The 16,529-nt window shown below is 45.2% G+C and overlaps 1 protein-coding gene and 1 long non-coding RNA gene across 2 annotated transcripts in view; one reads left to right on the top strand and one right to left on the bottom strand.

Moving 5' to 3' along the window:
• Positions 1 to 11,008, top strand: part of LOC141730455 (uncharacterized) — a 123,882-nt gene extending 112,874 nt beyond the window's left edge. Inside the window, exons 4-5 of the long non-coding RNA XR_012581961.1 lie at positions 833 to 8,867; positions 9,979 to 11,008. This is a non-coding gene — a long non-coding RNA (uncharacterized LOC141730455). The remainder of the gene's footprint in view (positions 1 to 832; positions 8,868 to 9,978) is intronic.
• The window catches only part of PDE11A (phosphodiesterase 11A), a 105,852-nt gene extending 94,093 nt beyond the window's left edge, over positions 1 to 11,759 (bottom strand). Inside the window, exon 1 of the mRNA XM_074548435.1 lies at positions 10,839 to 11,759. Coding sequence (XP_074404536.1) covers positions 10,839 to 11,657 — 819 coding nt within the window. The 5' untranslated portion in view covers positions 11,658 to 11,759. The remainder of the gene's footprint in view (positions 1 to 10,838) is intronic.
• Between the last annotated feature and the right edge of the window lie 4,770 nt (positions 11,760 to 16,529).

The raw sequence follows: 16,529 nt of genomic DNA, 5'->3' as shown, positions 1-16,529 counted from the left end.
TTTTTGTCTATTTCTATTTCCTTGTTGTAAATTTTGGATGCCATAGAAATAGTCTCTTCGCTTTGAGACATGATTTAAAAATGCTCTTTTTTTACCCATTATAAAAATTAACATATACCTTTGGCTACTTTATTACTTATTGCATATTTTCCAACGTCTCAGCCTGAAGAAATTAATACCAAATGTACCCAAAAACTTCTTTGGGAGAGCCAGAACTCCCATGATGAATGTTTTTTAATAACAGCATCAAGGGTGCAGATCTGCCTGATCTTGTGATCTTTCCAAATGCTTCTAAACACTTTTATATCAACTACAGTAGAAGCTGAACTGTTCTGCATCATAGAGAATCCTGCCTAGAAAGACATGGTTCTTCTACAACAGAAAAAAAGGAAAATGCAGTGCAATTATCACACAGTAGGCTTCACTAATGAATAAATTAAATATTCCTTCCAGTACTTCTTGGTGATGTCTGAACTACTATTTGGAATTAGTTCCTGTTGCTGAAATATTGATAAGATATTTTGTGCCACTGAAGACACAATACCTGCTCTACTAATTTTGTACCAAGCAAATCAAAGTACATGGGGCCTCAAGATTAACATGGAAAGTGCTGTTTGATCAGCAGGGTGTGGTGGCACACAGGACAGGGGCTGGTGAACCTCTCTGAATGACACACACTGGACAGCTGGCAGTGTTAGCAACAGATGTAAGGGCCAGCTATGGAGCCACTGTTCCTTCCTGGAGACACCAGGGGGATGAGCAGCCTGAAGAGTGTTGGTATGCCATGCCTTTAATGTACAGCTCGTTCCTGCTGCTGTGCTTCTCTTTTCAGGCAGATCATGGAAGTTTTCTGTTTGTCTCTCTCCCTGGAGCCCGTACACCAGGAGGAAGCAGGATATCAGATTATATCCTCTGATGCTGGAGAACTGGATGACCTTTAGCAGAGGGGTATTACGTCTTGGAGCCAAAACTAAAGGTACAGCAGTCTAAGAAAATTAATGTGCTTAATTGGAAAAATAAGGCATTATTGACAATAAACCTCAGTAACTTTGTAAAAGCTGAGAATCGTCAAGATGTGAAGTAAACCTACCCCTACTCTATTGTGGAAAAGCATGCTAGAATTTCATTTGGGTGACATTTGAATAAGTGATGAGGAGAGACATATAAGCGAACAAAATAAAATGCTGTTCCTGGCAGCGCTGTTATTGTTGAACCATGCAATATGCACAGAAAACAGTGACTGGATGACCTGTCTGCATTATGTTCCAAACCACTTATCCCCATACTCTTTTCTTTCATCAGTTACTGTCATAATAGGACATACATGGCAGGATGTAAGAGAGTGGTTTTACTGAGTTTAACAGTACCAGTAAAGACTTTACTGCCCAGGTGAGAACTGTGATGGCCAAGAATGGACAATATTTATACCCCCCTCTCCTCACAGGGTGGTAACCTTGAGCAAGGAGGCCTGTTTAGCAGCTGACAACAAAGCTGGTAAATCAGAGAGAAGTTCTGTCAGACTGCAAACACTTTGAGATATAAACTGTATTATCCCACATGTTGGAACAGCCTGCAACACAACAGGGTCCTCATTTGCACCAGGCTCCTGGGTAGTAAGGAGTACCAGTGTTTATGACAGCAATGCAGCCCTTGCTTTTAAGTTTTTTACAATTAAAACATATATTCAAAAACCAGGGGCAGACTAGATGAAAGCTTTTGAGAGAGAAACTTCACCACGATTCCAATTGTACTTACAGTATTTTCATGCAAGAACACTCATGGATTAAAGTCTTTCACTGACTGTTTAAAGAATTACTAAATACTGCCTTGGTTCTATATAATGAGTTTTCTACACAGAGATATTAAAAATGTGAAGGCTGAGGCATTTTTAACTGGAATTTCACATCTGCCATCAAGGAAAAGTTGCTCTGTAAGACAAACCCTATCCTAGCTTTAAGGATATTTATTGATTGTCAGTGTTGCCCTGTGAAAAGTGAATGAAGTAAAGACATAGAAGAGAGCAAGTTTGATCCATCCATCCAAGTGCTGGTAATCCAGTTACCTGCTCAGAAACAATGGAGTCCTGGGTTTTTGGATATATTTGAAGATTGACAGTGAATGAGAACAGATAGATAAATATCTTCATGGAAGACCAGATTAAGGTACAGAAAGGTTTTTTTTTCCATTACGGTTCTAGAATCATAAATTCTCAGAGTCTCAACTTTCAGCTAAAGTTTTGGTTTCTGAGCAGTTTCGCCAACTGATTTTCAGTTAAAGTTGGCAGCTCATGCATTGTTAGCAAATATACAAGCTTCACTGTGTTTTTTTATTTTTCTCAACATAGGACAACTCTTTGAACTTGAAAACATGTCTTTTTATAACCTTATCAAAACCAGTAAATTTTATGTGAGCATTATTACTATGATTTAGAACAAAAGAAAAAAGTATAACCCTAACCCAAGTTAGCTAAGAATCAAATATTATAATGGAGGATGAAACCTGCTTGATAAAATTTCCAGGAATTAGGTCTTCATGACAAAGCCACTTCCTCTTTCTTCAGTATCTAAGAAAAAGTGTTTAATCTAGTGAAATGCACCAAATGCCTCAGCCAAAGCTGACAGCTAAAAGAGAAAGATATTTTTGATTTTATTATTTGAAAACACCTTTCAAATCTTTTCATGACAAAAGAGAACACTACAAAAAAAGCTCTATTAACAGGCCTGGCCATTCTATTTTACCATTTACAGCACCATTTTTTTGCTTAGTTTTTTTTATTTGTTTGTTTGGTTTTTTTTTAGAAAGGGCTCTATTGAAAAAAAGACCCACACAAACTTGCATCAAAATTTCCTGGATTACACTGTATTTTAGTTCCTGATTAAGTTGCATCAAAAATAACTAATATAAGTATTATGACAGCATTGTTAACACCTGAGTATTACTGGAGTACCAAACTGCATGGGATAGACAAGTTTGAGTGAATTTATAGAAAGCCATCCTCCAAGAGCCTTTACAAAAATAAAGAAATTGAAGTTGGAAGATTTCATAACTTGATTCACTTTCCTAATCACACTTCCTGTAAGCGTAATACATAAGCTTTTATAGAAAGAAAAAAGAGCAAGAAAGCTAAATGAGCAATCTAAAAGACAGCAAGTTCTCTAGACTCAAAGCATAACATTAAAAAAAGCTAAATACAAATAAAAAAATTAGGGCAAGCAGTCTGTTCTAGATACACTTTTCTAAAATATCACATATGGTGCAAACTACATTGTGCATAAACAGGAAACAAAACCCAAGCAATAAACCACTAAAGGAGATAAGGGGAAACCTTGTAGACAAGAAACTCTCACACAAAACACAAGTAATAAAGCAATCTATGACAGGACTTCCATGTAAGGACTGCTGAAGTTATTCCTGTCATCTCCCCCAAAATCCCTAAATCCCCAGAGACAAAGCCAGCAGAACAAACTAGTACCAGGCAGCAGCATTGCAAACCTGATTCTACCAAGTAAATAAGCACAGTCCAGTTATATTGTGACTATTTATATAGTGACAGCAATATTTCTTATAGTAAAAAAAATGTATTACAACAGATAGGACACATGAAACAGCTCAGCTAACTCCTATTTCTTTACTCCCAAAACAATTTTTATAAAAGGAGAGAACATTGATTTTAAAAAAATTTAAGTTCCAGATTTAAAACTAAGACCATTTATAGTGTGAATTTATACAGTAGCTTACTTTGTAAAAAAGGAAAAGGTGTTGATTTGCAACAATGCAATACTAAAACTTTTTTTGGTGTTTTTTTCCCCACGTATGTCAGGAGTTTGGGGCTTTTTTTAGTTTGATTGGTGGGAGTGTCTCATATGACTTATGAGCCCTCTTTCTGAGCACTGTTTCAGTTATTAGTTTGACAATGAACATTAGTAACAATGCATGTTTGTCTAATTATGACGCACAAAATTAATGTGAAAAAAATCAAATAGTCTTAAACAGGAAGAAAAGACTTTATAAGCACTAGCAAGTCTGCAAACATGAGTGCCTAGCTAATAAGCATAATTACTGCTCATGCTTCAATAGTCTGAACTGATCAGCAGTAGGGGTCAGAAAATTTTCCTCTGTAGGACATTAGCTAGATCCATCACATAGGGATTTTGTTTTCTTCCTTCAAAACAAACTCCAGAGAGATCACCAATAGCATGACAGTGAGTCAAGCTGTGGCCCTATGTACAGCAGATTCTGTGCACTTCCAGTCTGATTGTATCACTATTAAATAAATTGTTTACCAAGAAAAATATTTTTCCTCTAATTTTCAATATTTAGAGATGACATCTCTGGTGGTTCTCTTTTCTCTCCTGTACCAGCCCTGACTGATGCCTCACTGGGCTCCAGCTATAAACCATGCCCATGTTCCCATCTTGTTCCAGCATTTCTTTGGTACAGGGCTTCGTGCTGACCTCCTAAATATTAATGATTCTTTATACAAGACATGTACACACACGTGGCTTTAGAAAGCTAATACTCCTCTGAGTAAGGAAACCAACAAGACTCCTGGGTGTTTCCAGAGAAATCTGTGTATGGGTTTAAACCTAGCACCTGCTGGAGGTTACTCAGGTGGGCAACACAGTTTCAAGTGTTACAGCTGCAGTCTTATTGTGACAAAGCAGCACTCATTTTGAAAGGTACACTCTAGAGACATGAAGCTCAGACTGCACAGAGTTGCTGCTGCCCTGTTAGCACATAACTACTGATCCGTTACTTTCATTTATTTTTCATAGTTTGCCAAATAGGGTTATTTTAGAAAAGTAAAACAAATTAACTTGCATAACGATGCATGTATACTTCTTAAATTTGTTATTCTATAGAAGAGCTATGCAGAGGCATATAACTGTAAATAACCAAAATGAAATATCCATTTGTTTTGAAAATTGAATGCCAATCAAGCAGAATACCAAAATCATTTACCACACAAAACTACAGCTTTACTCAATCTTGTACTTGCAACAGGAGCTCAGCTAAAATCTGAAGGGCCAAATCCTGCAGTTTTTTCTCATTGTCACTGACCTGCTTTCATCAAATATATCTACTACTTTCTCATGAGGAACTATAGACTACAGAATGTCAACAGTTTCACATCTGTTCTACAAAGACATTCTAGAATGTCTGAGGCAAAAAAAAAAATTGAGAACATCTGTACTCTTCAGACAGATGGGTCAGGTGAGCAATAAACCAGTTAATGTCTATCAGCTTATCAAAAGGAAAACCACCCCAACTCTCCAAAAAGTTTTTCCTGCCAAAGCTCTGCAGGGCCAGCAGCCCAGGGACCTGTTGCAGGAGGGAGAGCTGGGGACTAGCGCAGACTCTTGTGACAAAGAAGCCCAGCTGGGCTCCCTGAGCACAGCCACTGCTGGGCCACCTACTGCTCATCCCAAATGTCTCAGCATCAGAGGCAGGGTGAGCACACTTGGGGCAGCAAGCAGCCGTGAGGATCCAGGGTAATGACAGCAACCCTGGGGCCAGGCCACTGCCTGCCTGGTGGGGGAGGCAGCCTCTCCTGCTCACACAAGTGTGGAGGGAAGGTGTGACTCCTCACCATGCCTGAGCGCTGCCACCAGCAGTGTACACTGCACTGCACAGCCTGTCTGTCCTGGGGATCCACAGCAGCAGCACAGGGACATGAAACAACTGAGCCTTTGCTTTATTGTGTCCCTGGTGTCAGCCAGCAGCTCCTGCCCCTGGAGGGCATCTCCAGAGAGTCGTGGTGGTGTGACCTGGGAAGGTCTTAGGATGTTGAACACATCAGTCAGAAACTGCTCCTGGAGAAGAAGACCTATGGAGTGAGGGAGGTGACAGGAAATGAAGAGACATCCTCAGCTGCTGCCCTGAGGGCTCTCTGCCTTTCCTTCCCAGGACCTGCCTCCTGTAGAAAGATTCCTCTCTCCCAGGCCAACACCACTGTGGCATGAAGGATGAAGGTCATGTCCACAGCCAGTAGGCTGCAGACACAAGGATGATTTATGGACTTGTACTTAGAATTTCAAGTTTTCCTAAATTTTGCATGATGGGCTGGAGTGTCCTTTTATGCAAAGCACATCAGAGCATCTTTGTTTTTACTGTTGCAGTTATTTCCTCCCTTCCCCGTGGTACTTTCTAATCATATTTAATGTACAGCAAAGAAAACCTGTTTTTTATCTTTTTTCTATATTATATGGAAATATTAAAAACCACTGTGTGTTCTGCTTGCCAGGTCTTACAATCTTTGCTCTCTTAAGAGCAACCTCTCTCCTTGTTAAGAGTCAACACTGAAATTTGTTGAGCTGTTGGTGCCACTGTCCAATGCTGCCGAGTAGAAGGAAGTGCAGAGCTGAACCTCCCAGGCCCTGGGGTTTTAGTGTTCTAACTGCTCTTAGAAACTGAGAGAGATCTGCTGTTCACACTGCTGATGGCAAGCAGCTGCCCTGTGTAAGGAAACGTGCCCCGTGCCTCTCTGACCTTCTGCAGCCCCACACGGGCCTTCCAGGCTCAGAGGCCTGCATCTCTGAGCAGCATCTCTGATGCTGTTCTGGCACAGCAGGATACACTGAATGCTCAGAGCTCACCAGGAGCGCTTGAAAAAGACAAAACCCATGCTGTACCCAGGTATCGGAGGATGTTTAAAACCTGCTGCAGAGGGCTGTGTGTGCATTAACTATGTTACGCTTGGCTTAAGCTTGAAAGAGCTAACAGGAAAGTCCTGTACAAAGAGAGCTCAATTTGTGTTTTGCTTTCCTTGATTTCAGTTGCATTAATGTGGTTATATTTTATTTTTGAGGACTTGAGCTATATTGAAAAATAATTGGTCATATTTTACAGCACTTTCTCTGACTTACAAAACTCATGTCTTAGCGTGACTCCATTTAATATTTCTCCTCTTTGCTACATGCTTTATTAAAACATCCATCTGGTAAGCCATTTTTGTCTTCTGTCTTTTAAAGCTACTTTTAAAATTCCAAAGTTAACATAAAATGTGCAGAAACTTTATTCTGCTGACACTGGAAAATGGCAGAACACATATTTCACCACTTTCTGATATATGCTTACTATTCTAGAGGGTAATATTTTTTCCACTATTTAGAAAGATTTGGGATGCTATTAAATTGTTTCCTAATTTTTGTACAGCTAATGGTATAACAACAACCAAACATTACTTGCAATCTAAAATGTTTATTATTTAAATAATGCTTTAAGAGATGGAACAAAATTTAAATTATCAGTAATTTCAGCTGAACATCATGGATGTCCTGTGAGAAAAATGGATGACAGGAAAAAATCCACAGCTTCAAATGGGAAAAAACCTTAAATCTGAAAACAGCTTCTAAGAACTAGAGGTAATGGTCTCTGTCTGTGTACTTAAAATGGGCTTAATAGTCTCTATATATATTATGATGGAAGCTACATCTATTCTGTGCCAAAAGGAGCCTCAATGGACATTTAGGCCCCAAATTTCCTTGCCAGTAAGATCTGACTCTTCTTCCAACATGTGTTCTCAAGATATAGTTCATTATTCCCATATGAAAAAGGAGTCAAAAATACTTCCCAAAATTTACATACGGGAGCGTCCAAGGCCTTATTTTAGAACTTAAAGTGACTGAAAGTTTGATTTACAATTCAACTGGATTAATTTCAGGAGAAACAGTTTTAGACTGGCTTCAAATTGAACATGAAAGAAGGTATGTAATTGCTTTCCTTTTCTCAGATTCTCTGTACTGCTAACACTTGCATATCAGATCATGCATGTTGCAGCGAAAATTATGAACTCACTTTCATCAAACAACTTTGCAATACAATAAATAAAGCTTTTAATGCCATGAATGAAATTGTGCAACTTTTTAATCAGTTATATGACATTCTTCTATCTGAACCTTTTCATAAATTATTTGTTAAATTATCTATTGCTGTGAGCCTCCAAAAGTTTATTCAGTCAAAGATGAACTTCATCAATTAAACTACTGTGTGATCTTACATGGTCATTGTTTAGTATTAAAAGTGGTGATTATTACACAGTCCTCAATATGTGATATTAATTCCAAACCTTGTATCTAAGTATGTTTATTGAATTAAGAAAGATTCTTCACATGAGCAGATTTTTAAAGTCCTACTCAACAACAGTAACAATCACCTGGATTGTGGAAAAGCCCCATCTAATAATATTTTGTATTTTTTCTTTTTAGAAGAATAAATGTGTAATTGAAATAGTATGCTGTCTCTGATAGTGCCACAGGCAGTCATTTACAAATACTCCCTGAAACAATCAGGCTGACGAGCACAGGGGACTGCCTGCATGGAACACAAGACATGACAGCATTTAATTGTAATGTTGATTGCACTGAAGTACCATTAATGTCAGTCATAGCTGACAGTACAAGCAGGCAACCCAATTTGTACTCAGTGGTAGAATTTCAAATGGTATTTGATCAGGCTCTGAGAAAACAGAGATGCTTGAATAATAATAAATTTCCCAGTACAGTAAACTAACTAATTGATGACATGGAAGTATGTTTACCTATTTTAAATAAGTTTGTTAATTTGAAAAAGAAAGCAAAAGAAGTTCTAGAAGTTCCTCTGACCTTGTGCAAGGCCTTTTCTTGCCAAACAGCATTGGTGTAGACACCTTCTTCAATGGACAAAAAATGGTGCTCCTCTGTCACCCCTTTTTTCAGCTCCACCTGACGGAGTTTCCTGGTGGTGCTGGTTTTTTATGTGACAGTTGATTAAACACTTTCATCATCAGTGCCAGAAAATAATATTAACGTATTTATTAATTTTTAAGCGCACCATTGTGAGCACTACAACGACCTGAAATGGAACAGCTGTCACCTCTTCACACACAGGTACCTGGGCTTCCACAGAGCTCTTTAGACCATTCAGTTAGAAATGTCTCCTTTTGATGAGGCACAATGGTACATATCCTTGCCAAGTAAGAGAGATAAACTGCACTAACTCAGAAACATGACTGAAAGCAGGGCCCTGTTTTATTATCCAGCAAAACTTTTATTACAGTTGGAAGGTCTTAAGTTTCATTTGCACTAAAGTAAATCAAAGTAGCTCTACTGAAAGCAGAGAAGCTGCATTTGATGTAATTACAGGATGGACTTGGATTAGAACTTGCCCATCTACTGCAACTAATGTACTTAGGGCTTAAAGATACAATGAACTGTATTATTTATAATATTTAAATTGATTCTGAATAAGAGCCAGACAAAAGTATAGCATAAATAGCACTGGGAATGGCAACTGGATGGATTGCTTTTCACTTTTCTCTGTGGATGAAACAGAAAATAAACTTTTCAAAGGAGCTGGACTTTTTCACAGGGAAGTGAACACGAAGTGAACAAACACTGAAGAAAAAAATTAAAAATAAAACAATATACGTCTGTAGGACTAGAAAGCAATGCCCTGTCAGTGGCATTCTCACCTCCAAAAAAAGGGTGTCTGGAGCTATCCAGAGCTTAAAAGGAGGGATCAAGTTCCTTCCTAGCCAAACAGATATCCTTTATCTGTTTAGCAAGCTGAGAGTATTGAGAACATACTGCTTCACCTACAACAGCAGATATTCTGGGAATTGCGCAGTTCTACAAGTGAAACAAAATCAGATTGCAAGAAAAAGTGTATAATGCAGAGAAGGGGAAAAAAAGGAAGGAAGAAAGCCAGTTGAATTTTTTTCAAAGGTGATCCAGTACTCATTTTACTCTGAGCATTTTTACCATTCCCTTTGAAATCTGTGGGTTGAGAACCTCTGTCAGTCTGGATCTGTGAGGTACCTAGTATTTTTCAAATACTGCTTGACAAATAAATATTCAGCCCCAAATACATATACCCTGGTTCTTCTTCTGTATTTAAAACGCAAAAATAGCCAAATCTTGTTTTTCAGGTTTCTTCCTTGTAGTACGCTGTAAAGCATCATCAGCTTTTTAATGTTTATTGTTTTTGTTATTATTGTAGATTAAAACAAGACACTGGACAATGTTTATTACTAAAATTCTTCGAGACATACATCTGCCACCTTTCTCAAGCTTACCAAGATCCTAACTGAGAAAACGTGTCACTTTGTGGTTCTTCATTTTCTCAAGAACCTTCACTTGCTGATAGTGTCTTACACAAATAAACACTAGCAACAGACCCCCGAAAGAGAAGTAAATTTCAAGCCAGGAAACTGAAGGCTCTGCTCTACATTGACACATTTGGGCAAAGGCTCGTCTGTCTCTGCTGAAGCCAGGGGTCAATACCTGCCTTGAAGCCAGAACTGCATTTTCACAATTCACACTGAAGCCCCTAAAGAAGTAAAAGGTGGGCAAAGTCTTTGCTGCAGAATAACAGGACACTGTTAGGAATGCATTTGAGAACACGTACCATGTGGGCTGAGTGGGCATATGCAAAGGTGAAAATATATGATCTCTTAAAAGCAAAGAGACTTTTTCAGCAGCCAAGAGCCAGGGATCATTGAGACAGAAATTTAATAACACCATCATTGGGACTGTCACGAGCATTTTTTAAAACTTTTCTTCAGGCGGCTCCAAAACATGCTTTAGAAACACATGAAGCGCCTGTCGCTCCTGCGAAATCCAGAGCACTGCTGTGCCACTGCAGGGCCCCTTCAGCCCCATCGGCCACCCAGGCGGGGCTTCCCTCCCGCTGTCCCCGGCGTTCCCCGGCACTCTCCCCGCGCCCACCGCGCCATTCCCGGCCGGGCCACCCCTGGCGGGGCTGCGGGAGGGACGGAGGGACACCCGGGGGGAGGCAGGGCCAGGCCATGGGGCTGCTCGGTCCGCGCCCCGGCCCGGGGCAGCCTGCCCGGCTCCTACCTGGTAGGCGTCGGGAATGTTGACCGTCTCGCCGTGCTCCGCCACGTAGCCGATGATGCCCTTGCCCCAGGGCACCTGCACCTCGTTGCTGTCCTCGGTGGAGCCGCAGGGCAGCAGCGGGGTGCCGGCGTGCACGTCGAAGAACTTGGACACCAGGGTCTTCTTGCCGGCGGAGGTCCCCTCCACTAGGAAGAGGGATCCCCGGTCCGCGTCCACCATGAGGCAGACGAAGATGAGGATCTTGTAGCTGAGGCTGGTGAGGTCCAGGTCATTGGAGATGTCCTTGACCAGTTCCAGGAAGAACTGTCGCTCGTTGTGCTCCTTGAGGTAGCGCTTGTAGTCCAGGGCGGTGGGGGGGTACTGGGGCAGGCTGACGCGGGACTCCAGCAGGGCGCTGAGGATGTGCGCGGTGGTGGGGGGCAAGGAGCTGGCCTTCCGCAGCAGCGCCCGCCGCCGCACGCTGCTCAGCGGCTCCTGCGCCCGGGCGTGCACATGCTCGTCGTAGGTGAGGTTGACGTGGATGGCTTTGGAGCGGGCGAAGCTCTTCCGCAGCTCCTTCTGGGACGCTCGGCGCTGCAGCCCCCCGGGGCCGGGGCCGGGGCCGGGACCGCCGGGGCCGCCCGCGCTTCCCCAGCTGCCGCCGGGGCCGTCGCTGCTCCGCCGCTCCTCCGACGGGCCGCCGGCCGGGGCGGCGGGGACGGCAGGCGCTTTAGGGAGCGAGTTCTTCCTCTGCAGCCACTTCTCCACCAGCTCCGGGTGCCTCTCTAGGAAACTTTCCACCGCCGCCACGTCGAGGCCGGCATCGCCGGCGGCTGCCATGGTGCCGGCGGCGGGGGCGGCTCAGGCCGCGGGAGCTCCCGTGCTGGCCATGCCCCGCCGCCGCCACGTGCTGCTGCCGCCGCCCCGACGGCCGCCCCGGGGCACGGGGGATGCCGGCAGCCCGGCGAGGGGCCGCTTCTGCCCCTTGCCCGGGCTCCTCCTCCGCGGTGCGCCTTCTTCTCGCCTTCTGCTTTCCCCCGCGACCTCCTTTCCCTGCCCACCACTCTTTATTATTAGCAGCAGTAGTATTGGTATTTTTCTAGGTATATTTTTGTGCTTCCCAGTTTTCAGCCTTTCGCCAGCTCTGACCTCGGTTCCCGGTTCTGGGCCGCTCCCCTGCTGAGTCGGGCAGGCGGTGCCGCCGCGCCTCTGGAGATGCTCCGGGAGCGCTCGGGCAAACCCCTTCTGCCAAGTGCTGTCAGTGCTGGCGGCGGCTCCTGCGTAAGCCAGCCGGCAGACCACTGAGAAGGAGGGAGGGGAGGACGCGTGAGCCGAGCGGGGGGGCAGGCGGGGAGGAGGGAGGGCTGGCGGGAGCGCCGGCAAACCCCGCTGCGGCTGGGGGGGCAGCACTGCCTGGCAGCGGCCGCCTCGTCAGGGCGGGCGGGGCGCGCAGCGTGCCCCGGCGGGAGCACCCCCGGCAGTGGGGAGCTGTTCTGGGGAGTTTCATTCACCAACATCGGGGGAAAGGGAGGGGCCTTTTGTCTGTGATGCTCGTTCGGGGAGGGAACAAACCGTGCCGCGGCTCCCGCCCGCGGTCAGCGGGAGCGGCAGCGGGATGTAATAGAAGCGCTCCCGTTAAAGAGCTCTCATTTATACCATTGTCTGAGCTGCTTCAGTACTTCAGGTGACAAGCAGTAAAACGGAGCCCTTCCAAGAATCCTGAGTGAATTCCGTTTCTTGAATCACTGAGTTGATTTGCGGATGGCCTCTCCCGTGCGGAGCCCCGAGTGAGCCCGGTGCGCACGGCTCCCGCGGGCTGCGAGGGGCACAGCGGGCTCTGCCCGCCCGGAGCCGCCCAGGGCTCTGTGCCTGCCGCGAGCCGCTGCTCCCCGGGGCGGCTCGGCGGGAGCGGGCGCGCCCAGGCGCTCCTGGGTGACCGCTCGGGCATCACCGGCTGCCAGACGGAAACCGACCGTATCCACCGCCGGCAGACGGACAAGGGTTATTTTTATGCGCACGTGGAGCACTTTTCATTGCTAAATCAATGCCTACGCATAAGCGATTGAAAAAACAAGTCATGGATCTTAACACGTGAAAATGTTTTTCATGCGCTCACCAAAGACTGAATGAAGGCGGCTTCAGAAATTCATGAATGGGAGTTCGGGTGGCTGGGAAAACACACGGGCAAATCTTCAACCGAACGAGATTCCGACCTGCCGGGGACCCTGTCCCTGCAGCTGCCCCTTACGGCGCGGGGTGCGGGCAGTGCTTGCAAGGAGAGGGAGCACTTTTGGGACACGTGTCGATAGCGCAGGCTGCTGCCTGTGTGTCAGGGGGATAGAAGGGCAGCGTGTGTGTCCCGGAGGACGGCCGCGTCTCCCGCGGCACCGGGGGTGACCCTCAGGGGCTCCGTGTAGATGCTTCGGCTTGAGCAGCTCGGAGGCAGCTTACGAAGGCACAGACAAAGGATTTCGGCTCCCAGTCTCGGTGCCCGCGCCCTTGCAGGCTGAGCAGCGGTTCCCTGGCCGCCGCGGGTCCCGGGCCGCTGTGGCGGCAGGGCGCCATGCTTGCCCCCCGCTCTCGGCGGGGTTTCACACAGCTCTCGGACTCTCCCCGCCGCGCAAGGATGCTGCCGCAGGAGGACGGGCTCTCTCTGTCTCTCCATTGAGAAACCCCGCCGCCGCCGGCACACACCGGCAATAGGGCAGCGGGGGCGGCGCGCAGGCGCGCGGGCAGCGGGGGCGGGGGGCGCAGTCCCGGCAGCAGCCCCCGGCAGCAGCCCCGGCGCTCGGGGGGCAGAGGGGGGAGCCGGGGGCCAGCCCGGCCCTGGGCGGTGCGCGGCTGCGGGGGGGAAAGAGCGCTCCCGGCCGCCGCACCGTGCCCCGCCCGACTTGCGGAGGGCGCCCGGCTGCAGAACCCGCGGCGAGGGGGCAGAAAGCGGGGAGGTCGGAAGACACGCTCTGGGGATTCGTCCCCGAGCTGCTCGCAGCTCTGAAGAAGCCGAGCTTTTCCTTGCAGGTAGCTCGGCTGTGACGAGGCAGCGCATCTCGGGAGGGCAAGGCTCGGTGAGCTTTCCCGGCGCGCTCCCGAGCTGTGACGCACGGGGGTTTCGCGGGCGGCGCCGGGCGCTGCCCCTCGGGCTGGGGGAGCCGCCGCTGTCACAGCGCCGGGGCGGCCGCGCTGTCGATGAGCGCGCTCCCGGCGTCCCCGAGCCCCCGGGCTGCCCCGAGCCCTCCGGGCTGCATTTGCGGTTTTGCAGCGCTGGCACAAACACTCACTTGCACAAAGAAATCGCGTGAGCTGCTGGAGGCCAGCCCGGCGCGTACCCCCAGCTCTCAAGCGAGGACCTTGGGTGCGAAATAATTGTATGCATATAATTTTTATCATCTCATTGTGGTAAGGTTTGGTTTGAACACGCACACCAGTGTTTACCACAAAATGGCTACTATGTAGCAGTTCTGTATGTAAACACTTAAAGTAATTTAGTGTTTCTGTAAGCCTAGGTATAAACAAGGTCCTTCAAAGTCTTACAGCATCTTTAGTTTCTTTTGCTGGGATTCTATGCATAGGATTTGACTGCATCAGAAATCTGCATATTGACAATCTCTCAAATAGCAGTGAAAGTAAAACTGCAGTTGTCTCCATTGCATGGAATACATAGTGAAAAATTTACTGTAACAGTTAACAGTAAAGAACTGTGGAACCTGAAATCCGTGTAGAAATAAAATATGACAAAGATGATCACACAGGTTTGACTGTTCTGTAACTTGCACAGGCTTTGGACATGCTGTAAAAACCTGGATAAAACCTTCAGAAGCCTGGCCTGGTGTGCATTGATGGATGTTAGTAGAAAACTGGGGTCTCTGTTTTGTCTGCAGGGCAAGTTAAAGAAGCACATTATACACCGGGCTGCAGCCTCGTGTTGGATTGAGGTAGATTAGTTTCAGCCTTTTTTTGGAGGGCAAAAATAGGAAAATGGAATTTGTCAATGCCATGGGATTGTGCAGCTATTGTAATTTTATAGATATGCTGCAGTGAGGTACAAGCATCTTACATCTGATGCATCTGAGGTATGATGCACTTTTTGTCAGCAGGGATGCACAATGCCAGCTCAGAGAGCACTGCAGGCTTTAGCCAACTGCATCTGGTTTCCTTGGGTACAACACAGAGAAATGCTCTAAGATGCCCTAAAAGAATCACATGGAGATATGTCAATGCATTTCTCAGGTGCAGTGTGTTTCTCTGTGGAAGGCAGTGGAATAGCACTCCTCAAAATGCAATTGGGAAAACCACTTGAGAAAATTTTGTCATTTGGGGAGACACCATATTACTCTAGACAGTCTGAAAGGGGGAAGCAGTCCAGTAGAATCCAGGAGGATGGGAGCACAAATGATGTATAGTATAAAATGTACAAGGTATCCTTTGTGTCACTTTAATAAGTAAAACATAAAACCGTTTTGCATCATGGAGACTTGCAGTTCTTTGTATCACTTCATATACAACTACTTACTGCTTCTAAACTATGTGAATATCTTTGCAATTCCAGTTCCAGAACATCGAAATTTAATTTCATACATTTTTTTTTAAATGAGCATGAGATTGACATAGAGTTCCACAAGGCTGTGCTCCATTGAAGGGTGTTGGAAAAAGGGTTGTCAGTAGCCAGTTCCTGGAATCTCTTGACAGAAGTTGAAAAATCATTATTGTTTCTTTCTAAACCTGCTAAAACCTGTCTTTTTCAATAGAAGCCTGCTCTTGTACTGAAGACTACTGCAATGACATGTTCACATTTCTCTTCTGTCCTCCAGAGCTGACTCTTTCCATTGTCCAAACTGAATTTAGATATCAGTTCGTTTGCTTTCTTTTCAAAAATTTTACTATCATCTGTATGATTTGTTCACTACAATTTTACTGGGAAAAAATAGTTACTATGTGCTGATGATGTATTGAAGGAAATTCCAGTATAAAGTGACTGTCACAAAACGTTTCCTAGGAATCATAGGGGAAAAAAAAAGTCACACAATTCTAAAGCACTTTAGTAACCAGAAAAAAACCAAACAAACCAACAAACAACAGGACACAGGACTGTGTATGAAATTAATAGCTTGATTCAATAAATGTAATTTATATCCAAGTAATATAAACAAAAACAATGAAACTCACACAAAATACTTTCCCTTTTAGATGTTTCACTGTTTTTCAATACTTTCTCTGTGAAAAGCACAAGAAAGACCAACAGTCATAGCGTACTAGTAGGGGACGGTATTTAGTCAAGCAACAACTGCAGCACAGCACGATGCCAGTAGGGGGTAGTGACCAGCAAACAAAATCTAAAAGCTCTCCAGAATCAGGAATTAAAATCTGTCCTACACTCCAGTGTTCTGGGAAAGATGGAAATCTTCTGACCTGGTGTACTGAGTATTGGAAATCGTACCAATATTTGGTCCTGTCTTGTGCTTTCCATATTTTCCAGCAGTGTGGCACTGATAATATTCCTGAATAGAGAGCATGTCACTTTTTTCAACACAGATCTATGGAAAAAGTAGACCTATGGAAAAAGTACCAAACGTTATCACGTCCTTCTACTTGACAACTGCATCTGCTTATGTGACAGGGAGGCGGGATTTCTGAATATTTAATTTTCTTGTGAAAAAGAGCAGGCAGAACGCGCGCCGCCAGCCCTCCGTCCGTCCTTGCAGGCACCGAGTAGCC

This window comes from Zonotrichia albicollis, chromosome 10 (genome assembly GCF_047830755.1).
Source record: "Zonotrichia albicollis isolate bZonAlb1 chromosome 10, bZonAlb1.hap1, whole genome shotgun sequence".
NCBI classification, from domain to species: Eukaryota; Metazoa; Chordata; class Aves; order Passeriformes; family Passerellidae; genus Zonotrichia; species Zonotrichia albicollis.
Note: the sequence above shows the minus strand (reverse complement) of the source record. Positions and strands in the feature narration are given on the sequence as shown.